The sequence below is a fragment of the Cucumis melo genome, chromosome 7 (assembly GCF_025177605.1).
Source record: "Cucumis melo cultivar AY chromosome 7, USDA_Cmelo_AY_1.0, whole genome shotgun sequence".
Lineage (NCBI taxonomy): Eukaryota > Viridiplantae > Streptophyta > Magnoliopsida > Cucurbitales > Cucurbitaceae > Cucumis > Cucumis melo.
Genome location: NC_066863.1, coordinates 21959979 through 21985286, shown reverse-complemented (window position 1 = coordinate 21985286; position 25308 = coordinate 21959979). Strand labels below are relative to the sequence as shown.

General features: G+C 35.1%; 3 protein-coding genes across 11 annotated transcripts; 2 read left to right on the top strand and 1 right to left on the bottom strand.

Annotated features, from left to right (window-relative positions):
• The first annotated feature begins 7548 nt into the window (after positions 1-7548).
• LOC103492940 (NADH kinase) lies at positions 7549-11562 on the top strand. Its single transcript, XM_008453517.3, has 5 exons — positions 7549-7817; positions 8616-8861; positions 9597-9677; positions 10718-10869; positions 10978-11562. The coding sequence occupies exons 1-5, from the start codon at positions 7662-7664 to the stop codon at positions 11384-11386; spliced, it is 1044 nt and encodes a 347-aa protein (XP_008451739.2). The 5' UTR covers positions 7549-7661; the 3' UTR covers positions 11387-11562.
• A 196-nt stretch (positions 11563-11758) lies between these two features.
• On the bottom strand, positions 11759-15914 carry LOC103492939 (E3 ubiquitin-protein ligase CCNB1IP1 homolog). Of its 8 annotated transcripts, none has more exons than XM_017045654.2 (9): positions 15632-15914; positions 14219-14344; positions 14032-14104; positions 13689-13791; positions 13502-13532; positions 13051-13306; positions 12789-12952; positions 12375-12642; positions 11759-12123 (listed from the first exon to the last, which is right to left on the bottom strand). In XM_017045654.2, the coding sequence occupies exons 2-9, from the start codon at positions 14286-14288 to the stop codon at positions 12117-12119; spliced, it is 972 nt and encodes a 323-aa protein (XP_016901143.2). In that variant the 5' UTR covers positions 14289-14344; positions 15632-15914; the 3' UTR covers positions 11759-12116. The 8 variants fall into 8 exon arrangements, with proteins under 8 accessions (XP_016901143.2, XP_016901144.2, XP_016901142.2 ...); XM_017045655.2 differs by having other exon boundaries at positions 12375-12612; positions 15644-15913; XM_017045653.2 differs by having other exon boundaries at positions 15644-15912.
• Positions 15915-21058: 5144 nt separating this feature from the next.
• Positions 21059-24940, top strand: LOC127150145 (uncharacterized). Of its 2 annotated transcripts, XM_051087011.1 has the most exons (9): positions 21059-21200; positions 21370-22066; positions 22146-22292; positions 22359-22790; positions 22988-23115; positions 23207-23432; positions 23506-23913; positions 24115-24210; positions 24298-24940. In XM_051087011.1, the coding sequence occupies exons 2-9, from the start codon at positions 21371-21373 to the stop codon at positions 24886-24888; spliced, it is 2724 nt and encodes a 907-aa protein (XP_050942968.1). In that variant the 5' UTR covers positions 21059-21200; position 21370; the 3' UTR covers positions 24889-24940. The 2 variants fall into 2 exon arrangements, with proteins under 2 accessions (XP_050942968.1, XP_050942969.1); XM_051087012.1 differs by lacking the exon at positions 21059-21200 and having other exon boundaries at positions 21369-22066; positions 23524-23913.
• Positions 24941-25308: the final 368 nt, after the last annotated feature.

Here is a 25308-nt window from a genome sequence, read left to right as displayed (position 1 = left end):
TGGTTAAATTAGCATGATGTTATGATCAAGAAGAATTCCAGTGGGGTTTCAACCCAAAATTTCTATAATTCTTAAAATTTACAATGACCTGAACCTGCCTGAAATTCTACTACTCCCTACAGGGTTGTGATTGGTTATAATGAAGGAACTATTATGGTAAAACTTGGCCGGAAAGTACCTATTGCAAGTATGGACAATAGTGGAAAGATAACATGGGCTAAGCATAATGAAATTCAAACAGTAAACATCAAAAGTGTGGGAGCAGACTTTGAGGTTTGGAATGGTTTTATTTGTAACCTTTTATTGATCATTAAATTGTTTCTGGTGTGGCCTTAGTTGTGTGCTTTTTTTGCTTCATAGGTTACTGATGGAGAGAGATTGCCTTTAGCTGTTAAGGAGATGGGAACTTGTGATCTTTATCCTCAAGTAAGTTATTTTACATCTGCGTTTGAATTCTCTGTATATTTTGTCATGAATTGGCTGGATCTATTCCTTTATCTTATAAAAAACCTTTGATTGTAGCCTCCAGTGATATTTTAATATTTTCAGTATATATAATGTTTATAGATGTGTATGTCAATATGTTCTTGGCCCCTTTTTCTGCTACTGTTATGTTTTATTCTAAGTCAATGAAGTTGTTGAGTCTGAGTTCAATTCCCAATTATAGTTTCTTGTAGAGTTGTAGTTACTTGATAGTTACATTAATTCATATACCACGGGTAGAATATGTTTGGCTACCAATTCAAGTTACATATCAAAGAAGGGGCAAAAAGGTCAGTGGAGGTGAAACCGGTGCTGCTGGGGAGGGAAGTGTTGAGTGAGATGAGAGAGTATTTGTGGGGACCATTTGGGAGAGAGAGTTGGGGGCTGTTTTCCAGTTAGTGTGTACATAAATAATTGTTTGTTAGAGTGAGAGGCTAACTTGTTTTTTATTGCAGTCTTTGCAGAAATTTATAACTTATAACTATTGTTGCACCTTGCATGGCTGACCAACCTTTTTCATTTAAATAGTATAGCTAGAGTCTCATTTCTTTTGTTTGGCAATGAAAAGACTATTGTGGTGGTGACTATTTCTCAAAATTTGACTTGGTTTTTCAAAAACATGAATAGAAAGTTGATAACAATTTGTTCATGGGAAGTTAACAAAATCTTGCCTTTGTTTGGAACTATCATATCATCCTCATTTTGATATTTTGATATTTCTACTAACAACTAGGTCTTAACATTGTTACTTATCAATTCAACCATCTTGATGTCTTTTACAGGGAGTTATCACTAAACAAATGACTGCAATAGACGAAATGGTTGCAAGTGAGTACAATTAGCCAGACCCTCATCTTTGTGACAAGATCTTGAAGTTAGTCATTTGTGAAGCGTTCTAGTTTGCTATTAGTTGCAGTTTTAGTTATTGCTCTCTCAATATATTCTTTTTCTTTCTTTTTTTTTTTTCAAAGGATGATCAACGTAATAATTAAGCTTCATAATTTCTGTGTTTGGATCCAAGTTGTATATAAATGTACACATTATTAAGATTTCATTTTGTATATGTACAAGTAAAAGATTTCATTTTTAACTATTTGGCGTCATACAAAATGGACAATAATGCAAGGATTTAATAAAAATAAATTTCAAAAAACGACATTAAAGACATCGTTAATGTCGGTTTCAAAACCACATTAAAGACAACTTTAATGTCGGTTAAAAAAAATTAAAGACCTCTTTAATGTCGGTGGAAAAACGACATTAAAGATGTATCATAAGCGACATTAAAGACATCTTTAATGTCGGTTATCCACCGACATTAAAGATGAACCGACATTAAAGGCCTTCAATAACACCTTCAAAGATGTCGGTTTATAATCGACATTGAAGGCCTTTAATGTCGGTTTATAACCGACATTAAAGATGTCTTTAATGTCGGTTATAAACCGACATTAAAGGCCAACCGACATTAAAGCCCTTTAATAACGCTCGCAAAGATGTCGGTCGCCAAGTGACATTAAAGGCCTTTAATGTCGGTTTTAAACCGACATTAAAGGCCAGATTTCTTGTAGTGGTCCCTTAAGTTTTCATTGAAGCTAGTGACATTAGGAGCCACAGGTAGTACTTACTGCGAACATTAGCACTTTTAGTGTCCTCTATGTTTTCACTAGAGCTAGCAAAAAAGGAAAAGCCACAAATAGTCTTACTAGAGCATTATGAATATCGACATAATTTCGTAGGAAGGAAATTCATCATCGTTATCATTTTCCAGCGGGTTGGTTGACCAACGATCATTTATGACCACATTGATAGATTCCATTATAGTATGAGTTCGTTCATTGAATACTTTGAAAGCTCTATTGCTAGTGGAATACCCTAGGATGATGCCTTCATTAGACTTGGAATCCTATTTTCTATGAAAATTGCGATTTGCAAGAATAAAACAAACACTTCTAAAAACATGAAAGTATTTCACATTTGATTTCTTAACTCTCCAAAGTTGATAGTTCGTGCTTGTTGTATCAAGATGCATAGTAACTCTGTTGTGGATGTGACATGCAGTATTCCAGGCATCTGCCTAAAAGTGTAGTCAAAGTTTCTTGGCATGAAGCGAAGCATGACTCTCGCCATCTTCTGTAGCATTCTATTTTTTTGTTTAACAACTTCGTTCTGCTGAGGAGTCACAGAAGCAGAGAAGTCATGGACAATTCTTTCCAAGTTGCAAAATTCATCAAACGCCGCATTCTCAAAATTCTTTCAATGATAACTTCAAATGCATATAATACTTTTTTCTTGTTCAAGTTAGAGCTTCAAGCATAGAGCTCCACACACCCTAAATGTCTTTGACCTCTGAGAAACTTGACCTAGGTGTAACGCGAGTAGTCATGAATGCACACAAATGCATACTTCTTTCCTCAGAGACTTTTTACCTGCATAGGACCCATCAAGTCCATGTGAAGTAATTAAAGGACCCTGTTGATATAGCACTAACTAATTCTCTTGTGAGATGCCTTGATTTGTTTCCCTACTTGACACACTCCACATAAAATATCATACTCTTGTAGGTGGAATACCTAGGATAGTTTCCTCACTAAGGGCTTCTAATGAAGCTTAGACTAATATGACCAAGCTATTTACATACTTCTACTTCCTCTTCTTTTGACAAACTACATATAGATGTCTCTGTACAAGGATTAATTATCAGATAGGCGAGTACCATTCAAGGCAATACAATTATCTTTGTCTTTTACTTCACGCTTATCTTTAGAGAAGTTCACTTTAAATCTCTAGTCACGTAATTGGCTTATGTTAATTCGATTAGCAGTAAGACCCTCAACAAGTCTTACATCTTACAGATTTTCTGTCATGTGTCGCGAACAGTCACTATCAAAATATCAATCTTCTTTGGTCGATACATGAATTGATGTGAATGCAACACTGCACCTGTTACTGTTCCAAAAGTCACTGTTCTTTACTCTGAATTTCAACTTCAACACTCCTTGTTTCCATCCCTGACTTTAGTCCTCCTATTAGCGATTCTTTTATAAGGAACTTCAAAAACATCTCTATCTAACACTCGTAGCAAAAAGGGAAAATATGCCCTAGCCTCTCTTAAAAATGATCACACTCTCATTTTCCTTTTAGCTTGGTTTCAGTAGAACACAAGCAAGCCTAGAAAACCCTGCAATTTTCTCATTAGTTTTGATGATCTTTCCTTCTTGAGCTTGAACAAAGACAGTCTGCAGACTTTTGTTAGAAATAAATTCTCCCTTTTCTCTAGAAAATCCATCACCCTTTTTATCATATTGGTCTTACCAAACTTTAGAATTGTGTCTAAATCTTGTCTTACATGGTTGAGCATTCGCAAAAAGTTTAGTAAGGTTTCAAATTCCATAGAGTGGCTTTCAAATCTCGTTTTAGAGTAGAAATTGTGGACAGCAACCGATGGTTATCTTCCATTAATTCTTGAATCTTGTCATTTTGTTGTTTCATAACACTAGATCCTCTTTGCCATTTTGCATATAACTAATCAACACCTGCACCATTAGCTGAGGGAGCAGGGAGCAAAACATCATTCTTCACATCAGTCTCCAGCTTCTCATGAACCATAGCATTTAAAGCCACATCATCTATAATACACCCTAGCAAGGCACGACCGTCCTCCTTACTGTCACTATTTGCAACTAACTCATTATTAGAAAGCGCTGCAATAATACTTTTCTTTTTTCCTTTTCAGGAAGTTTGGACAATATGCTTGATAATGCCTGAAGCCCTCACACTCTCGACATCTGAAACTTCTGTCCACCTTGGGATGACCGCTGCTAATACCCTTTTCACTCTCTCCGTCTACCTGTAGGATACGTGAAAAAGTTGTTACTATTATAGTTACCATGATCTTTGTTATACTAACCCCCATAGTTACCAGAACGTTTATTAAACAGTCACACAATCTTCGTGAATTATTTTGTTAGTAGAGCAATTGAGTCAACTAGATTTTCATCATACACTTATCCTTATCCCGATGAGGTTCTTCACACTCATAGAGTGAAAAGCCAATCATTTTCCCTTATTGTGACTCTTATCGGCAATTGTTAGTTCAAAGTGTGTATAGGGATTCGAACAACTCATCCAATTTTAAGGTGGTGATATCATTTGCTTCTTCAATTGCATCTAACCTTCATGTTAAAACATCTCGGTAGAGAATGTTACACCTTTCTAACTAGCTTTGGTTCTATGATATTTTCATCGAGAGCAAACAAATTATTCGCAATATTCAGGACTCATACACTATATTCAACAATAGTCTTATCATCCATCATTCAGAGAGATTTAAATTTGGAGATGTTAGAATTTAGAGACGTGACATCTTCCCCTAATTGGATGTTCCTTCATAGGCTATCTCTAGAATTCTCAATGCTTCTATAGAAGATGTGCAAGTGTTTATTAACTTAAACACATTTTGACCAACACTGTTAAAGATCACATTCAGGACACGAGAATTACCGAGAGATGCCTCATTTTCAACAGTAGTCCATTCTATCTCTGGTTTAGGAGTCACTTTCCCTTCAACATCGGTTACAAAGGGGTGTTCCCAACCAATGGCAACTGCTTTCCATATTTTGTTGTTGATGAATTTGAGAAACGCAATCATGAAGTAGACATAGCTTGTGCCATCTAGCACGGGAGACCTAGTGGTGGAACCACCTTCTCTAATCATATTCATTGTCAGTTACTCATAACTTAGCTAGCTCTGATACTATATGAAAAACAATACAAAATCAATATAAAGAATTAAGTTGACACCAAAGCTAATAACAGAGTAAATGACATGCATAACAACTAAAGGAAGAGAACATAACACAACCAAGTTGGTGATCCAGTTTGATGCAATTGCACCTACATCTAGGGTGCCTTGAGTCCACTTGAAGAGATCATATTGAGATTGAAAAAAAGCTCATAAGTACAATGTTTAGTTAGAACTAATATCCTCCGGATATTAAATTATCACAAACTAAACAATCCATGTCTACGCTCGAATCTCCCCCTAGATTAAGTACTTCATGCATTAACCTTGTGTCACGTTGAACAGGTTCCCCCTGAGTGAGACACCTCCAAATCTACTAATCTTGTCAAGCTCCCCTTAACAAATGCAACCTCTTCACTCTAGTGCACTATCCAATCAATAACTTGGAATTCAACACTACATGTAGCATATACGAAGGTTATGCAAGAACTCACTGTTTAGCAGAATAAGGTCAACTCTTCAGGAATAACTTCTCCAAAAAGTCACCCACCGATCGGACTTTTAAGTCATATATATAGAGACGCCTACAGGCTGTAATCTAGGTCAAAATTTAAAGAAACAACAAAGTCTTTTAAAATCCAAAAAGGATTGAATCTTCTAGGATCTTTCAACACAGATAAAGATTTTAAATGAATTACACTTCCAACCAACTGGAAGAATTTGTCTATATTAAGAAAATAAAAACAAATGAAATTTGTACATCAAACACCTTAACACAGTACACGATCCTCAATACACAGTGGCCTTTGCTCGTGCATGGTACCATATCATCCTCAATACCGTCTTCACTTTCTGAATTTTGTGTTGCATCAATTGAACACTTTCTTTAAAAAAATTTCACCAATTTGCCATCGTCTTCTTGTCTTTATCATAGGTTAGACTACATCTTTTGAATTTGATTCTCTCTACAACAAGCAACACTCGTTTCTCTTTTTTGAGATTTCGTCATTTTCTCTCTTTTTGTGTTGGGCACTTTTTCTAGTTGCAAGTAGCATAGACAAAAATAATGTAATTACAAATTGACTTTAGTACAACTAACTTTTTTTTAACAACTAAGTAAAAGACATGTGTATGACACGTATAATGCATAGCTTTAGATTATAGTAAACATTGCATTACATATACAGGTTGTGCTAAATTTAAAGGTGCGGAATTCAAAATGTAATAGAATTAGATGTACATAGGAAAAAGTTATAATAATTTGATTAAAATAGAAGAATTTAAATGTAAAACTTGCATATATCAAAAAAGGATTTCTTTATAAATAATATTTTTTTGTACAATTTGAAGGTAACTTATTTTCACCTATGGACTTGATCCAAACTTTTGTTGTCTTCATTGAAATTCCTCTTGATAATGCAACATAGAGTTGTCCATGAGAAAACACATTTTTCAAGAAGATATATTCCAACATTAGGAATTGTTTGCTCATGAATGGGGAATTGTTTTCTTTTGAAATTGAATGGATATTCATTCTCATTCGGTGGGTTTAATAGTATTCGTAGAAGGAAAAACTTGTTTTACCCCATAATCACCCTATTTCAGAATGTACAATATTTTTGCTAAATGATCGACATACCAATATTGTCCCATTATATACAATCCATTGGATGAATCCAAATTTCTTAATAGCAATGTTGGTAGAAAAAGAAATCAAGGAAACCTTTTATATAGTAGAAAAAAATGTTATAAAAACTTTTAACTTTCAAGTTTTTAAATTTGTATTGTTAATTAGAATTAATAAGATATTTTAATTTGTAACTAATTCCTAAAATGTAAATGAAAAACCATTTGCAATATTCCAACTCTTCACATCCTACACTTTAATTCCACTCAACTAAGTATAATTAATTAAAAAAAAAGTAGATAAATGAAAAACTGTTTGCATTCAACTTTTTACATTGTGCATACTTTAAAACTTATGTAGAATTAATTCAAAAAGTAGTGGGAGATGGTATACTTTTTATAATTATAAAAAATAAAATTAAAAATGAATTTACCATAAAAGCAAACAGGGATTTGTAACATATAACTAAACTCAAGGATATAATCGAGAGAAAAAAGTTTTTCCACGTTCAAGCTTTTATTATATATACTATAGATGACTTAGATAGAGAATTTCGAAAACTATATTCGAAAAGTAAACCTTAGTAAAATAAAGAATAAATAAACAAATCAAAAAGTAAAAAACTAAATTGGGAATAGTCATAAGGATTAGGACCAATAAGACTATATTAAATAAATTAACATAGGTAAATTAAAGGTGTGATTGCTTTCATTCAAAAGCCCTAAAACCCTAACCCGACCCGAAGAACTTGGAATCGGCCGAACGTATCAGAAAGGCCGACGCCGATCTCCGCACCGTCTACACTTCATGTTGTGCGTTCGTCCCATTTCCCAGCTCTCTCCTTCGAACCCTAATTTTATGTGTCAGAGAATGGCTATGAAGAGATTACTTCTGTTTCTTAAGCCATTTGATGCCAACCCTGTTCTCCATTCTGATGCCTTTTCTCGCGTCACCACCCCGCAGGTTTATCCTCAATCGATGTTTATTCTGATCCAAACCTTCTATTTTTGTGTGGAAGTTCATTTCTTGACGCTTTCTGATACTCATCTTTTTTCTTGGTGGGTTTTTGCATTTACTTTGGATGGTCATTTGCAATTATGTGTGGGAATATTCTTGAACTTTCGGGCATTGGATTTTTGTTCTTTTTAACTCTACTTCACGTTGGATTTCGTAGTGATCCTTTAGATAGTTAGAAAAAAAATATCAATGAAACTTTGAAGTATGGGTTCGAAGTTCCACATAAATTCTAATGCTCGTTGGATTAAGCAAGGTGCGTGCCTTATTAAGGAAAAAATGTACGTGGAGTATTAAGGAAAAAAGGTGCGTGCCTTTTAGTTTTTGTCATTAATTTGTTGTAATTTGCCTAACAATAATATGGATTTATTTATGTATGTATTTTGATTTCATTTATCTCATGAGAGTAGACATATCTATGGACAACTATCGTATTTTGAAATTAATTCAAAATTTGATAGAAGATTGATGGCAATGACTAAAATGGGGATTTTCTTCAAATGGGCATTATTAATTTTTGGGGAAATGTGACTAGTGTCTATTTCTGCCTTCTTTGTGAACCTTCTTTGTTCTGTTCAAGTTTAAAGTTAGAGCATTTGGAATTAAATTAGATATGTTGAGAGCAGCTAGTTTGGTTGTAAAACTAACAGATTTGTGTGAGGCCGTTCTCCTTGTTTATTTCTTCTTTTGGCTCCCACGTGGGAAAATTTCATGTATTTTTATAATTGGATGTTTGTGTCATTGCAGATCTTACGCCACCTCGAGAACAGACATGAGGTGCACAGGGAAGCCATAAATTTTTGTAAGGATATTTTGCAGCAGAAGCATGTGGATTGGGAATCTGTATCACGCAATGATTTATCTGAGCCAATTACTAACGTAGACCTTGTTGTTACGGTTGGTGGTGATGGCACCCTATTGCGTGCCAGCCATTTCTTAGATGAGTCCATTCCTATTCTTGGAGTAAATTCTGATCCTACACAAGTGGATGAGGTAACTTTGTGATTTGATCATTCATTCCTTTGAATCCTTTGGAAAGGATTAATTATTGGTGGAGATTTATTTTAGTTAAATCACTCTTTCATTGAAAATGTAATTCGGTTTCAATTATGTCCTTCACCTTCAAATGATGAGTATGTGGAATCTCTATCGTTGTCAATAATGCTATTAAACACCACATTGGTTGATTTGGTACAACATGGTAGAAAATTAGCGTAATAATGTGATCGAAGTCCTTTTATTAAACATGATACTTTATTATATCGAACTATCCTCTACATAGAATCATAACTTAAAAGTTTTAAGATGTCAATGAAATGTTTTAAGGTTGGGAAATAAATCCACACATCTCTAACTTTGTAATTTAACCTTTTACACTTTGGGGCAAGGACTATCTAGCCACCTTTTGCTACGATAAATATTGTTTAAAAGTCCCCAATTAACTATAGTAAACAATATTTCAAAACCCCCATTCGCTATAGTTTTTGCTATTTTACATTAATAATTTTTTTTATTATTTGCTACAATATTTACTATTTCGTTATCAAACTAAAATTGTTTACTCACCAAACACATATTATTATTAATTCAAACTAAAACAATTTACACCTCAAACACAAAACTCTTATAACCCAACTATAATAATCCAAGATTATAAAAATTCACTCATTGCCCCAAATGTGCCCTTATTTTACTTTAACAGTATTTACCAGATGTTTTCTGGTCTAGGTTGAAGAGTTCAGCAATGAGTTTGATGCTTCAAGAAGCACAGGCCATCTATGTGCTGCCACTGTCAATAACTTTGAGCAAGTAAGTCTGCTTTACCTTGGATTCAAATGGTGTCTGGCTTTAGATTTCAATTTTCCCTCTCTCTCTAGTATTGACAATGATCTAATATATGTTAGTAATAGCAGGATTAATCTGGTTTTGGAAAACAATATTTGGCTCTAAAGAATTTGTGCCTTCAAATGATTGAGTTGGCCAGTATCTTATTTTGAGTAGTATGAGTTTTAGCGCTTATTCTACCTGTTAAATTTGATGTTGCCTTATTCGAAAAATGGTATATTGTCTATAATTTGAATGTTTATTAGCAATAGCGACTTCATTTCAATGGAACTTGTAAAGGATCTTATAGACTTTCCAAGGCATTGTTTGAGGCTAGCAAGGGGTTTCATCTTCATATAAACGTGCATAGGGAAGACCGTTTATTAGCCGAGAGAAAACCAGATAGAGGAAACCATCAAATTAGATTACCAGCGAAAATCAACAGCTAGGGTAAGAACTAAGAATTTTGTAAGTGTGGGAAGTCAAAAAAATTGAAAGATTTAAATGAATTTCTCTGTATAAAAAAAAACATAGCAAGTAGCATGGTGGACAACAAGATGAATGAAAGTTATAAGAGAACAGGGCTTTGGCAGAGATTACTTAGAGAAAGGAAAGGAGGAGGTGTTTGGGAGAATATTTCTTAATTTATTCATTAAAAAGTTTAGAGAAGTTTAAGATGACAAAGGGGCGTCATGGAGGTAGAGATTCAAATCCTTGACCTAGTGGTCAAAAATATAATGCTTTTAACCAATTTAGCAAAGCTCAAGCCACATCATGGAGTAAGGATTGTAAAATATTTGACAAATTGCTGCTGCAACAATAATCGAATCATTATCGTGTATTGATTGTTGATTTAATTTGTATTCTATTTGAAGAATATTGTAGCTGTAAGTCGGAAGAATGGGATACAAGGAGTGAGTGTAATGGACATCTTAATTTGCTACGTAGTTGGATTCTTATAAAATTCAATCCTATAAGGTCAGATAGATCCTTTTAGTTATCACCGGCAAATACAACTCATACAGGTATTAGACAGCATCCTTAATGGTGAGGCAGTTCCTTCCAAGTTATCAAGGATGTCTTTATCTGTAAACTCGGAGCTCCTCTCAAAATATCCTCTTAATGACGTACTAATTGCACATCCATGTCCTGCGTCAGTCTCTCGATTCTCTTTCAAGTAAGAAACTGTTCTCTTGCATTATTCTACATCCATATGATGTTGGTTCCTCTTTCAACCCTCTTCCTTTTGTTTAAGTTATCTTCATTAACCTCTTCCACTCTGCAGAATTAGGAACGAGCAGTCACGTTCACTTTTGTTGAACTGTCGATCGAGTGGTCTAAGAGTTTCGACTGCTGCTGGGTCAACAGCTGCAATGCTATCTGCAGGTGGATTTCCTATGCCCATTCTATCTCAGAAGCTTCAGTACATGGTACGTGAGCCCATCGCCCCAGGAAAACTGTACAGTTTTATGCATGGGACAATATCGCCTGATCAATCGATTGAAATGGCATGGCTTTGTAATGACGGCGTGATATATATTGACGGTTCTCATGTTTGTTATCCTATTCAATACGGAGACATTGTTGAAATATCCTCAAAGGCTCCGAGTCTCAGAGTTTTCTTGCCTCATCATATGATGAACATGATCGGGGCAGAAGAAACTTCAGAGCAACATACACATCCAAAATTGTAGATAAATGCATATATGCAGCTGAGTTGGCGACAGAAGATTTTATTTTGAGCTAGTGATTGAGTATGCAGTTTAGGTTGGCTTTCTAATTTAAGATTTTGAATCAACTTGTAATTATATAAAAATTAGTGGTTGAAATTTGACCTCTAGCTGATGCGATGGAAATATTAATGTCCCAATTGACCTTTTTTTCTTTTTTTTTTGAAATATTAATTGATAGGTAAACAAACCTTAAACTAAAATTGGTTTAAAAGGACACTTCATCAACATTTTAAAGATATAATGTTTAAAGATATAATGAAATTGTTGATTCACTCTTTATGTTAGCATTGAACTTTTAGATAACATATCGAACAAAAAGTTAAAGAAACCCTATGCCTAAAAATTGCTCTCTATTAAGGAAATGGAACAATGGGAGCCCTTCTTCAGAAGAGTTCTCTTTGCATGATGTTGCATCGAAATAGTTGATAATGATTTCTACATTTGTGTTTATTGGGGGTTTTCCTTTTTCTTTCATGTAGTGAAGATCAAAGCTCACGCAAGAAATAAAAAAAAATGTGTGTGTAGGTGTTGGGAGTTAATCTGTGTTATATTCCGTTGGTTCATGAACCGTATGATTAAAAACAGAGAGAGAGTAAAAGGTACATCGTATATTCTTCCGTAACCCTTCATTAGCTTCAAGCCAATTGATCTGCGCTTTTTCCCGCCAAATTTCAACTACTTAACTTCCATCTCACAATCTACAATGACAGTGTTATAAATCAGCTACAGAGAGTCGAAAGAGATGAATGTAGAAGTTTACAACTCTCTTTAATTTTAATTTGAAATCAAAAAGATTTGATATGAACATTATGTTTGAATGGTAACTGAAAAAGGAAAGAAAGATTTTTTTTTCGACAAAGTGTGGGGGTGGTTGATTGAACCTAGACGGCTTGTCTGATTCTTCAACTCAAAAAGATGAAAAAATTATGAGATTTCAAGTATTACTTACGTGAACATTTGAGGACGACGAGAGAGCTGAGGTCGTTTGATTGGGGACAGAATCAAGTTTCGGAGAGTCATGGAGGGATTTCCAGCTCCACTTCCAAATGCAGTGTGAGCTCCAGCCCTTCTGTTCCCAGCTTCCATTGCCATTGGAGCAGCTTGTTTTGCCGGTGACCCAACGGAGAGGTCGAAGTGACCAGAGTTCCCACTATTCTGTCTTGTCGGCCATATTTCTTCTCTTGGTCCTGGAGTTTCAGGAGCAGAAACCATCCAGTCTGCAAGAAATAAGTCAACTTGTTTCGGAAAAATACTAGAACAGTAACATCAGATATTATCAAACAGTATATATGTCACAACTGAGAAGCATCAAGCATGATATGAAAAAATATCGACTGTGTAAAATTAGACAGAAAAAGTTTACCTTTCCTCATAGCTTCTCTGTTATCCATCAAATTAACGGGGTTTGAGAATAAATCGGGCTCATTTCTTGTATAAAAATTAGTCACGGGCTGGATCGCCGAACGTTTTAGTGATTCATGCTCATTCCTCAATTGATCATACATTTCATCTAGTTTCCTCTTCTGCCTAACATGCAATTGAATTTTCTGGATCAGGATCTTGAAAACAGAAAATGGCCTCTTGAATCAGTTAAAAAGTTGAAAGAATAAATGAAAGGAGATGACCTGGATTTTTCAGCAAACTTCTCCTGTAGCTCTTGTTTGTCTTTGGATAAATTCTCCATTTGTCGTTCCATCATCTGGCATCTCTTGGCCATTTTTTGGTATGCAGAATGTACCTGCTCTAGTTTCTCAGTAAACTTTTCTTGCATTACCTCGCATTTCTGTCGGCATTGCGCCATGAGTCTGTTCATCTTGTACTGCATCTCCAATTCCTTTTGTCCAACATAGAACATTACACTTCTATATGCACTTTTCATCACTGGGACCAGTCAAGGAGAAGTGACAGACAATTTATGTTTCATATTGTTCTTATATACAACGGGAATGCATCACCACAATAATTACCTTCTCAACTGTTAAAAAAAATGACACAGCAGTGTTTTCCAGGCTTTGGAGACTGGTTTATTATTAATTATTATAATTTTGTATAATTGGTGATCATTCCAAAGGATACATGTCTGAGGTGATATGCCAGCCATGGCCATCTGCAATATTTTGTGCAGCGAATGAGAGCATCAAAATAATAGACATGGAAAAAGTCGAGAATGATAGAAGTGTTTTAAAAGATTTGACAAAGTTAAATGCAATCCTTTTAAGAAAATAATCAAAGTTAAATGCAATCCTTTTAAGAAAATACTAACATTTGCCCATTCGTCATTTGGATTGATATCCACAGGTTTCATGAGGCTGTTAAACAGAAACCGGATGTAAGAGGAAATGAAATCATCACATTTGTTATTGAATCTGTAAACCATGGAAAAATAATTTGTCTAAATGGCGCTATATTTTCTAAGAAGATGATAGGTATGATAGATCTGATGTTGGGTACTATAAGATATTCCTTACATACTATAAATAAAATTACGTTTCCATTTTTGCTTCAAACGTGCACTGGGTCTGGGGCCTAATGCAAACCTTGTTTAAACAGTACGTAAGTTGAGCAATTCTGAGACTTGAAAGCGTTTATAATAACAAACCCTTCACCTTTTAGAAAGAACTTGATCACAAATGGGGCATGCTCCATCATTGCTAAGGATCTTGCTTGCATCTTCTGTGCCTTTACACCGTTAAGGAACAATTTATCCAACCAAACCATTTGCATTGACTAATAATAGTAGGTCAAATATTTCACCAAGTTGAGCGATGTGAAACGAAAAAAAGCTTAGGATACACAATAAGTGACCACAGGTTGTGGTGACAGCTCTCCCTTCAAGTTCCCTCCAGCAAGCATTGCATTTCATAATTAACCCTCAGAAGTACCCTCCAAGTCCATGGAATGCTAGGAATATCATATACCCTGTAAAGAAAATATCAGCGATCCAAGCTTTCAATGTTCACTACAAGTCCAGAAATCAAATAAATCACTTTTTGACCACCATCAATGATTTTGAGGACTTCAAGTTGTGCATGAGGTTTATAAATGTGAATACCAGAAGCACTTCGTCCACTTAATGCTACCTCCCTCTCCACAAAGACAAAGTTCTACTTCCTAAAAGGAATCTAGTGGTTTTATGATATCTTAACACGAATCACTTACCATCTGACTAAACGATGGATATAAGGATATGTCAGTTTTCTCACCTAAAGTTCAATAAATTCTCCTACTCCAAAAAATTCAGCAAACAGCACATCTTTTAAAGGTTCAACAGCCATATACAATTAAAGGAAAAAAATTCCACGAGAATGGGAAGCAATAGATCCAGTAACATCTGTCAAGTGATTGAATTCTGGTAGAAACAGTTACTCATAATCTAAATCGGATATTGTTGTTTTAAGATGTTCAGGGGCAGGAGAATACGCCGAGTTCTTTGCATAGAATATATAAGATACCAGCCAAAGAACTTGAATGCAACAGCTGTACTTGTTCCCTTCAGAATTCCATTTTTCTCGGCTTATATTATATATAAAAAATTCCAGTCCACATGAAAAATAAATAAATAAGAATATAGAGGACTAGCACATTAAAAAATCTTGTCTTTTGAACATGCAGAGAATCAAGAGATAAAAACAAACCATTTGCAATTGCCGGAAATACTAGGCCCACTAAAGGCAGAAAAATCCTTCATAGCCTCAATTAGAGGACAAAATACTATGATTCTACCTCACGTTCTGAAGTTCAGGAGAGATTTAAAATAGTAACAAATGGTGGTAACTTACGTTAAAATCCTCAAAGCAAAAAACTGAGTAAACTATAAGATTCAAAATGAAACAAACAAAAAATTATCGGGGAAGATACCAGGTTTTGATCGATAGTTCCAAGCTTTTTGAAAAAGTAATGAGGTTTCTCAACATCATTCTTTGTTTTCAATCGGTAAAGTATGGAAATCCCAAATATCAAGAGGGGAACTGGAAGAAGAATAATTTCCAGATTACAAGCTAGTTAACAAACAACAATTAACCTAAAATGAAAACAAAACACACGAAAATATCTTTCTCGCATGACTGGAAGAAAGAGAACAAAATTCAACCGAATAGAAAATGGAACGTGAAAGCAGGAAATAACATTTCACTCGGAAATACTCTCTGATCATAAACGCTGCTTGAAAGAAAAATCCAGTGAGATTATGAACAATCAGAATCTTACAAGCAATTATACCTCGGCAAAATCTTCACTGCAGAGAATGCCGGTTCCGATAGGAATGTGAATCTGAAGAATCAGAAGATCATGAACGCTTGAAAGCACAGAAGAAAAGAGAAATGGAAAACCTCAAAAACGGCCGATGAATTGAAGATCAGATTTGGCGGGAAATGTTCTTCGAAGTCGATATCTCTATTACTGCGCGAAAACACAAAAAGACAAACTTCGAAGTTCGGTGGTGTGAGGAATGAAATTTGAAAACCGAATTTATACGAAAAATAAATGGCGATTTGTGGGGAGAAAAATATCTTTCTAACCCCAAGATTTTTAGTAGTCTCCGCTTCTTTTTCTTTTTCAATAGATTTTAAAATGTTATACTTAATTTTATTTGGATTTAAGTTGCGTTTAGATGGACTTTATAAATGCTTATAAATATTCTCTTATATTTATATACATTTTTTTTCTAGGTTAAGGAAGTTAATTCAAACATGCAAACATAAATTTACCATTTATCCTTCATTTTTTATTAAATATATATTTTCAATCTTTAGTATTAATTAATTTAAATACTTATAATTATAATTTATTATGTTTAAACTATTTCTTATTACATATAGGAACTTAGTTATTGTATCCATTCTCATGAGTTATTGTATGCATTCTCACCTCGTAGTCGAGACTCCAAATTTAATTTAAGTTCGAAGTTCTACTTATTCTAGTTAATTTATTCATTTGATGGGTCTAATTAGTTGAGTTTTAATTTATCAAAAAACAATAAGAGGAGTCTTGAACATGATCTTTATAAGTAGATTTAGTCAACTTAAGGAGAGGATCGAAGGGCATAACAAATCTAAAAGAATTCTTAAAAAGTAAAAAGTTCAAATGAGAAAAAATATATAGCTTAAAGCCTATTAAAACTAAAAACTACAACTTATGAAGTCGCTTAAAACATTGCGTAGGACTTAAAATCGTATTGGTACTCAACTTTTTTGTTTTGCAATAATTGAATTATTCTCATTTGGAGTATAAATTTACTGTTGATTGATTACATATTTTTTTGTAGTTCAATGGATTTGAAAATTTTTAACAAAAATAAATTGATTCAAATTTTGATTAGAAGCACTAATCCTCAAAATGATATTTACTATATTACGTATTGGGTTGCATAGAATTAACGTCATATATAATTTTTCTAGAAAAGTATAGAAGAAAGAAGGGAAATTGCCAAAAATAGGTTAAAAAAAGAGATTTAAATGAATTTTGGGACAAGTTTTCAAAAGAAAGACTTTTAGGACAATTTGGGTGTGAATAGACAAAAATGCCCTTCCTTTCCTTTCCCTCTTCCACGTTGCTTTCCCTTCTCTGATTCGTTCTCTTTCGCGTATAGTTCCGTTTCCCTTCTCTTTTCTTTCGTGTAGAACACTTGAACCTACTCCGGCCATCGTCAGTTGTTCATCGTCACTTGCCCATCGTCGCTTGCCCATCGTCGTTTGCCCTTCGTCGCTTGCCCTTCGTCGCTTGCCCTTCGTCGGTCGTTGTCCAGTGCATTTCGTCGCTCCTATTCGGACCATTCAATCAACTTCGAGCGTCTTATTTAGGTGAGTTTCATGTATAACCGATTTTCAATTTATCTGCTGTAAGTAAATGTTTGTTAGGGTATTTGGTGCTATTTTCATCCGTAATTGTCTGGTTTTTGGAATTGGACTTATTTGCCGTAAATTAGTTTAGTCAAATTTTGGTTTTAGGTTCTTAGAAAGTTCAATGTTCAATGGCTAGTGAAAAATGAATTGAACTAGAGGATGAGGATTTAGTTGGATCAAATAGAGGAGGAGTAAGCAATAGGAATAGAAGGAATTAAGGTTTTTTTTTTTTATCTCGCATTTTTTTTTTATCTCGCACTTATCTCGCACGTATCTCGCACGTTCCAAACTTTCACTATTTATTTCAAAATCAACTTGGTACACCTCCTAATCCATTTAGAGCTATTCTTTGCATGTTTAGTAACTCTCTTAGGCCCTCATGCTTTATCTCGCACGTATCTCGCACGTATCTCGCACACATCTCGCACGTTCCGAACTTTCACTATTTATTTCAAAATCAACTTGGTACACCTCCTAATCCATTTAGAGCTATTCTTTGCATGTTTAGTAACTCTCTTAGGCCCTCATGCTTTATCTCGCACGTATCTCGCACACATCTCGCACGTATCTCGCACACATCTCGCACACATCTCGCACGTTCCAAACTTCCACTATTTATTTCAAAATCAAATTGGTACACCTCCTAATTCATTTCTTTACATCTTGCACGCATTTTGTAGGTTCTTAAGTTCAAATCAATTTTTTAAGATACAAAAGTACTTAAGGTAGTTTAAGGATGGCACATGTTCGGATTTTAGTGCGTCACGGTGGTGAATGGGATGAGGGACGAAGAAAATATGAAGGAGGAGTGTTAAAAGGCATTGTTGTCCCTAAAGAAATAACACACAAAGATTTACAGTCTGAACTATATGACCTTGCAGAAGTTGACCCTACAAAGTTTGACATAAAGATAAGATGTATATATGAGATCAAAGGGGAAAAGGAAGCTCCTCCATTTGAGTTAAGCAATGACCGTGATTTGAAGTTTTATATTCTTAGTGAAAATCCATTGGAGGTCCCCCTATACCTATCGTTTGAGCCTACAAGCAATCGAAGCATGAAAGTGTTAAACAAAGATTACAATTCAGTATCTGGGAGCAACCAAGTTCAAAATTTAAACCCTCATCCTCCTCCAATTGGAATGGATAGATTAGATGAGAATGAAGTTGATATTGGTGAAGTCGAGGGTGGCTTGTGTCATAACATGATAGGGACCAATTCGGCTATATGGGAATCATATGAGTCATATCATTCAATAGATGATACTTTTACATTGGAGTCAGTTGAGATGTACAATGAATTGTTTGACATCCCAGAACAAAGAGATGCTCCTACAAAAGATTGCAAAGGAAAAGGTAAAGTTGACTACAGGTCCTCTAGTCGGAAGTTGAAGACAAAAGGAAGTGGCTGGTCGGAAGAAAGCTCTACAAGTGAAGAGTTGGATGTAGGACAAATATTTTTTTGCAAGAGAGATTTGTCAATGAGATTAAGTGTGTTGGCAATGAAAAAAAATTTTCAGTTTGTAGTAAAAAAGTCTACAAAAGAGGTTCTTTTCGTTAGATGCATCGACAACAAGTGTGGTTGGAGATTGCGAGCGGTTAGACTGAAGGATTCAAATATATTCAAGATTAAAAAGTATGTGAAAGTTCATTCATGTTCTCTTGAGTTTTTGAATCGTGACCATAGGCAAGCAAAATCTTGGGTTGTTGGAGAATTAATCAAGTCCAAATTCAAGGGGCCCGGTCGCATATACAAACCACGTGATATCATAGAAGACATGAGGCAAGACTATGGCATAAATATGAGTTATGAGAAAGCATGGCGTGCCAGAGAAAATGCATATGAACGAGTGCGAGGGTCTCCTGAAGAGTCATATAATCTTTTGCGTAGATATGGTGAAGCACTCAAATTTACAAATTCAGGTACAATATTTCACATGGAACTCGAAGATGATCGTTTCTTTAAATATCTTTTTATGGCTGTTGGTGCATGTGTTAGAGGATTCTTAAATTGCATTAGACCGGTCATAGTCATGGACGGAACATTTCTTAAGAACAAATATCGGGGTCAGTTGATAGTGGCCGTTTGTTTAGATGGTAACAATCAGATCTATCCTCTAGCCTTTGGAGTAGTTGATAGAGAAACAGATGACTCAATACAGTGGTTCTTAGAAAAATTGAAAGGTGCAATAGGGGAGGTGCCTAATCTAGGCTTTGTGACAGATCGGAAAACATGCTTCGCCAAGGGTATTTCATCAGTTTTCCCATCTGCATTCCACGGCCTTTGTGTCCAACATTTGAGTCAAAATTTGCATGATAAATATAAGAATGACACGGTTGCTACTTTGTTTTATAATGCATCGAGAACATATCGTGAATCAACGTTTGTTGAAGCGTGGAGACATCTTCTTTCATTTCCTAATGGTTCAGGGAAATATTTAAATGATGTTGGAATAGCACGATGGTCTCGTGTTCACTGCCCAGGAAGACGGTATAACATGATGACAACAAATATAGCGGAGTCCATGAATTCTATACTGAAAGAACCTAGAGATTTGCCTATTGCTTCATTCCTTGAAAATGTTCGAGCTTTGCTACAACGTTGGTTTTGGGAGCGTCGAGAAGAAGGCATTAAAGTGACGTCTACATTGACCAAATGGGCAGAGTTAGTTATTCAAAAGAAACAAGAAGGAGCTTTGACAATGAAGGTCAACCCAATTGACTGTTACCAATTTCATGTCAAAGATTTAGATAAGGAGGAGGTCGTAAACCTTCAGACTAAAGAATGCACTTGCAAGGAGTTTCAAGCTGAGCAACTACCATGCTCACATGCCATTGCTGCAGCACGGGTTCGTAATATAAATGTTTATAGTTTATGTGCTAATTATTACACTAATGAATGTTTGTTGGCTGCATATGCGGAGGCCGTCTACCCAGTTGGGAATCAGTCAGATTGGAAGACAAGCGAAGACTACGTACATATGACTGTTTTACCTCCAAAAGTAGTCAAAAGAGTTGGTCGACCGAAGAAAAAGAGGATTCCAAGTGTTGGTGAAGCTCCGAAATTGCATAAGTGTGGTCGGTGTAAACAAATAGGTCACAACAGATTAACGTGTACCAATCCAATTTCATATACCGACAAGTCGAGCATACAAGATTAGAAATTTCCCTACCAATGTACCAAGTATTACACTAATTAATGAATGTTTGTTAATGATGTGTTTTCTTAATGATTTGTCCCAACATTCTTACTTTCTGTGCGTCCAAATGGATGAAGAAGACGAAAATAACGATTGACTTATTCATTTAAGAACACAAACACTGGTTTTATGATCGTTTAAAAATAACTAAATGTTCGTTTAAAAATATGTAAACGATCGTTTAAAAATAACTAAACGATCGGTTAAGAACAACCAAACGATCGTTTGAAAACAACTAAACGATAGTTTAAAACAAAACTAAACGATCGGTGAAACAAAACTAAACGATTGGTCAAACAAAACTAAACGATCGTTTAAAACAACCAATCGATACCTTGAAATTAACTAAACGATCAGTTAAACAAAACTAAACGATTGGTCGAACAAAACTAAACGATCGTTTAAAACAACCAATCGATCGTTTGAAATTAACTAAACGATCGACTATAAAAAACTAAACGATCGTTTACATAAACTAAACGATCTTTTGAAACAACGAAAGACACCCGCGAATTGTTTACAACCGCGATTCAACATTTCAAAAAAAGTATGCGAATTTACAATATTGCCCCTTTGGTAAAAACGACCGATATATATATACGTTCCGCCTTCTCACTTTTCGTTTTTCGTCACTACGCAATACACAACCGCACTGATCACACCTTCGTTTTCTCTCAGTCCATTGTTCTCTCAGACCATTTTTGTCTCAGTCCATAGTTTTCGTCAACGTTAAAAGGTATTTTCCCGAACTTTTCCTACTATAACGTTACACTTTTCCTTTGTTTATATTTCAAACGTTTCAACTTCTGTCTTCAAAAACTATCACTGTGTTCTTATATTATTATTGTGAAGCGTTTAGGGTTTCGGGTTCGACTTCTGTCTTCAATATATTATATTCATTTCAGGATGGCTGTACCTAGCGAAAAGTATTTCCCTGCCACTGTGTCATGCCAAGTGCACAAGATTGGCAGTCTTATTAAGGATAAACTGACCAAGGACCAGCTGCAAATGTTCGAAAAAACAATTTTTGGTCCATTGCTGAATGTGAACATGGTATTCAACGGCCAGTTGATCCATCATTTCTTGCTGAGGCAGATACCTGAAGACGGTAACGCAGATGGAATCTGTTTCTCGGTTTTAGGGAAGAACGTCCGTTTTACCCAAAAGGAATTCAACATCATAACTGGATTGTGGCCAACAAACAATCCATTGGAGAAAGATTGCGATAGCAAGCGACTGCAAAGTCTTCTATTCGGATCAGAAAATAAGAAAGTAATAACATGCTTGGAAATTGAGGAAATTTTCAAGAATTTTGAGTTTACAAATGATGACGATGCTGTGAAGGTCGCCTTGGCCGTCTTTATAGAAACTGTGATGGTCGGGAAGGATAAGAAAACACAGTTTGACATGGACATTTTGGGAAGAGTTGATGATGAAGAAGCATTTAAAAGCTTCGATTGGTCAACTTTCTTCTACACTCGTCTGCTCAACAGTTTAAAGACAAGTCTCCAAGGCAAAAAAGAAGCATACGAGCTGAAGAAGACACGAAGTTCCAAAGCAGTGTCATACTATAACATCAAAGGCTACGTCCTTGCTTTTCAGGTGATTTTTATTTCTTCATACACTTTAAGTAAATGCCAATTGAACATCAAAGTTTAACATATTTGTTTAAATGTTGTAGGTGTGGGCTTATGAAGTACTCTCAACCGCAAATGAGCACCTGGCCACAAGAAACAGTAAGGGATTAATCCCAAGGATATTGAGATGGAATTGTACACAAGCTCCATCTTACAAAATGCTGCAGAATAACATATTCGACAACAAAAATGTAAGTAAAACCTGTCAGTCATCGTTTAATATAATTACACAATCCAATAATACAATTACATTGCAGACTGTTGTTCAACCTAAACTCAAGATGTCAACCCAAGAGAAGGCTTTCATGGAGAGTCGAATTCGAGGGGATGATAACATGCAAATGGAGGAGGATGAATCCATTGGAGCAATGAACAACAAATCATTGGAGCAATCAGACTCATCTCCACAAAGAGAACAACTCTCACCCCAAAGGGAACAAAGTCAAACAGTGGCTGAGGAGTCTGAAATGCATCCAATCACCAAGAAGAAACATTTCAGATCAAAGAAGTCCAATGACAAAGAAGAACGAAGTCATTCAAAATCCTACAAGAAACTGAAGAAGGAAATAAAAGAAGTTCGTAAGGATTTATCCACACTGACTTCTATAGTCTGTAGGATGGATGACACAATCACAAAGCAGTCATTGGAGCTGTATGAAATGAAGCAGATGCTGGAGAGATTGGTCCAGGTAAAATTTGTTTTCATCATACATTAGATAAACGATCGTATAACTTTGATAGACGATCGTTTATCAAAGTTACTCGATCGTTTAACTTCGATAGACGATCGTTTATCAAAGTTACGCGATCGTTTACTTTTATATACACGATGGTTTAACAATACATTATTTTTTTAATTTTATGTTCGTTTTTATTTGTTTGTTAGAATCAAACTGAAAATCAAGGGAATGATCATACTGATCAGAATGACAATGAGTATGTTGTTCAAGAACAACATACTCAACAACAACCTACTGAAGAACAACATACTGAACGTCAAGAGGAAACCCAAAGGTTAACATTTCATTCATTGTTTACTAGTTTATAAATACCTAACAATTGTATTTTTTTTTCTTATTCTCATGTTTCTTCTCATTTTGTTTAGGGAACATGAAGAGGAACGTGGTAGTGATATAAGCATAGACGGTAGGGATGCAGACTTGCTAATGACTATAAGAGATATATCGGATAGTCTAAGTCATCAAATTCAGAAAGAATCAGACCTGCCACAGATGATTACTACCCTTCCATATGTGAGCCAACCTCTTGCACTTTGTGAATTGGCTCCAATGGATCAAACTGTACAAATTGTAAATGAAGAATCTCAACTGGTATGTATACACAACAAATTTGTAGTCGTTTGAATGAATAGTTTGTTACTTGTTTAATACGATTACATTGCAGGAAACAACAAAAAAACAGGTTGAGATGAAAAAAAATGATGAAGCAGTTACTTTGGTTGAAAAAGAACCAGTAACTGTGCCTGATAAAGATGTGGAAGAAAAACCAATAAAGAGAAGAAAGCTATGTAAAATAGCAAATAAAGAGGTGCAACATGAAGATGAACAAGGTAATCCACCCACAACATCTGCTCAGATCATATCAGTATCTACAACACCTGTCCCAGATGTGGAAATCAGAGAAGTAGATCCATATAATCCGATGTGGAAAGTGGATCCAAAATTATGGAAGGAATACTTGCAATGGAAAAAATCAAGAAAAACAACCCATGAAGAAAGGAAAGTAGTCTCCACAACCAGAAAGAAAGACTTTTTCAGACAGCTTGAAGAAAACACATGGGTACATGGAGACGTAAGTACTCTTCCCAAACGATCGCTTATATTTGATATACGATCGCTTCTATTAACTAAACGATCGCTTCTATTAACTAAACGATCGTTAAGTTAATATTACACGATCGCTTACTACGTAAACGATCACATGTACATTTCTTATGCGATCGCTTATCCTCTCCTTTCATTCATTAAACGATCGTTTATTTTTTCTTTGTAGACATTGGATCTGCTATTCGCCCACTTGCAGAATAAAATGTTGCATCTCAAGCACCATTGCAAGCGTTCTTTTAGAATATTACATTCCTCTTTTCTGGTAAGTTGTTATTCTTTAATTTTTTTTTTTGTATACAAGTTAAACTGCATCATTATATTCTGATTAAATTTTGACTTGTTCTTGAAGACTGGAATCAATAAACCAGACTGCATTGTTTGGAACCACATTTTTGATACTCATCTGGTGACACCAGATAATAAGAAAGCTGAATGGACAGACCCAACAGCACACCTAAGTATATGGACAGAAAAAGATGTCGAATACTATTTCAACACTGCTGTTGGTGATTACAACGACATACCAGGGTGGGGAGATGTCAACTACGTGATTACCTGCATCAACATAAAAGAACACTGGTTGGCTATTGCAGCTGATATGAGAAAATGCAGGATCTACGTGTTCGACTCAATGCCAAATTATGTTGAGCAGAAACTTGTTGATGAAGCTCTTCAAATGCCTGCACGATGCATTGCCTCACTCGCGATTGCAATTGGAGTCAACCTCCATTCAGATCGTTTCACATATGGCCCTTGGCCAATACGCAGATCGAAGGCCACATTACAGAAAGGGCGTTCATTGGATTGTGGAATTTTCTGTACCAAATTTGTTGAATGCCTTGTAACTGCTAGTGACCTTGGTTGTCTAACTGTGCCAAACATGAAACTGTTTAGACAACAATATGTGCTGGAACTTTGGGCCAATAAATACTTTTGTTAATATTTGTATTCGTTTATATAATTTTTTTATGTAATTTTTATAGAGAGAATAACATATTATAATTTTAAACTTTGTTATAAAATAAATACTTTGTGATATTTTCAATTAAACGCGACCAAAATTGAGAAAGAATATTTGAGTTAATATTTGTATTCGTTTAGATACATATCACAAAATATTCGTGTAGAGAAATACTCATCGCGCACATATGTATAAACGATCTTCTTAATAAACGATGTCTAAACGATCTTCTTAATAAATGTCAAAATATTAAGCGATCGTTTAGTAAAGTCTAAACGATCGTTTGGTAAAGTCTAAACGATCGTTCGGTAAGTGTAAACGATCTTCTTAATAAACGATGTCTAAACGATCTTCTTAATAAACGTCAAAATATTAAGCGATCGTTTAGTAAAGTCTAAA

Excerpts from the sequence above, each read along its gene's own strand:
- LOC103492940 (XM_008453517.3), top strand. The coding sequence starts at position 7,662 with ATGTTGTGCGTTCGTCCCATTTCCCAGCTCTCTCCTTCGAACCCTAAT. Across the intron at positions 7,818-8,615 it reads CTCGCGTCACCACCCCGCAG|ATCTTACGCCACCTCGAGAA; the intron begins GTTTATCCTCAA and ends GTGTCATTGCAG. Across the intron at positions 8,862-9,596 it reads ATCCTACACAAGTGGATGAG|GTTGAAGAGTTCAGCAATGA; the intron begins GTAACTTTGTGA and ends TTTCTGGTCTAG.
- LOC103492939 (XM_017045654.2), bottom strand. The coding sequence starts at position 14,288 with ATGAAATGCAATGCTTGCTGGAGGGAACTTGAAGGGAGAGCTGTCACC. Across the intron at positions 14,105-14,218 it reads AACCTGTGGTCACTTATTGT|GCACAGAAGATGCAAGCAAG; the intron begins GTATCCTAAGCT and ends AACGGTGTAAAG. Across the intron at positions 12,643-12,788 it reads CAGAGAAGCTATGAGGAAAG|ACTGGATGGTTTCTGCTCCT; the intron begins GTAAACTTTTTC and ends TATTTCTTGCAG.
- LOC127150145 (XM_051087011.1), top strand. The coding sequence starts at position 21,371 with ATGGCTGTACCTAGCGAAAAGTATTTCCCTGCCACTGTGTCATGCCAA. Across the intron at positions 23,433-23,505 it reads TAAATGAAGAATCTCAACTG|GAAACAACAAAAAAACAGGT; the intron begins GTATGTATACAC and ends ATTACATTGCAG. Across the intron at positions 23,914-24,114 it reads ACACATGGGTACATGGAGAC|ACATTGGATCTGCTATTCGC; the intron begins GTAAGTACTCTT and ends TTTTCTTTGTAG.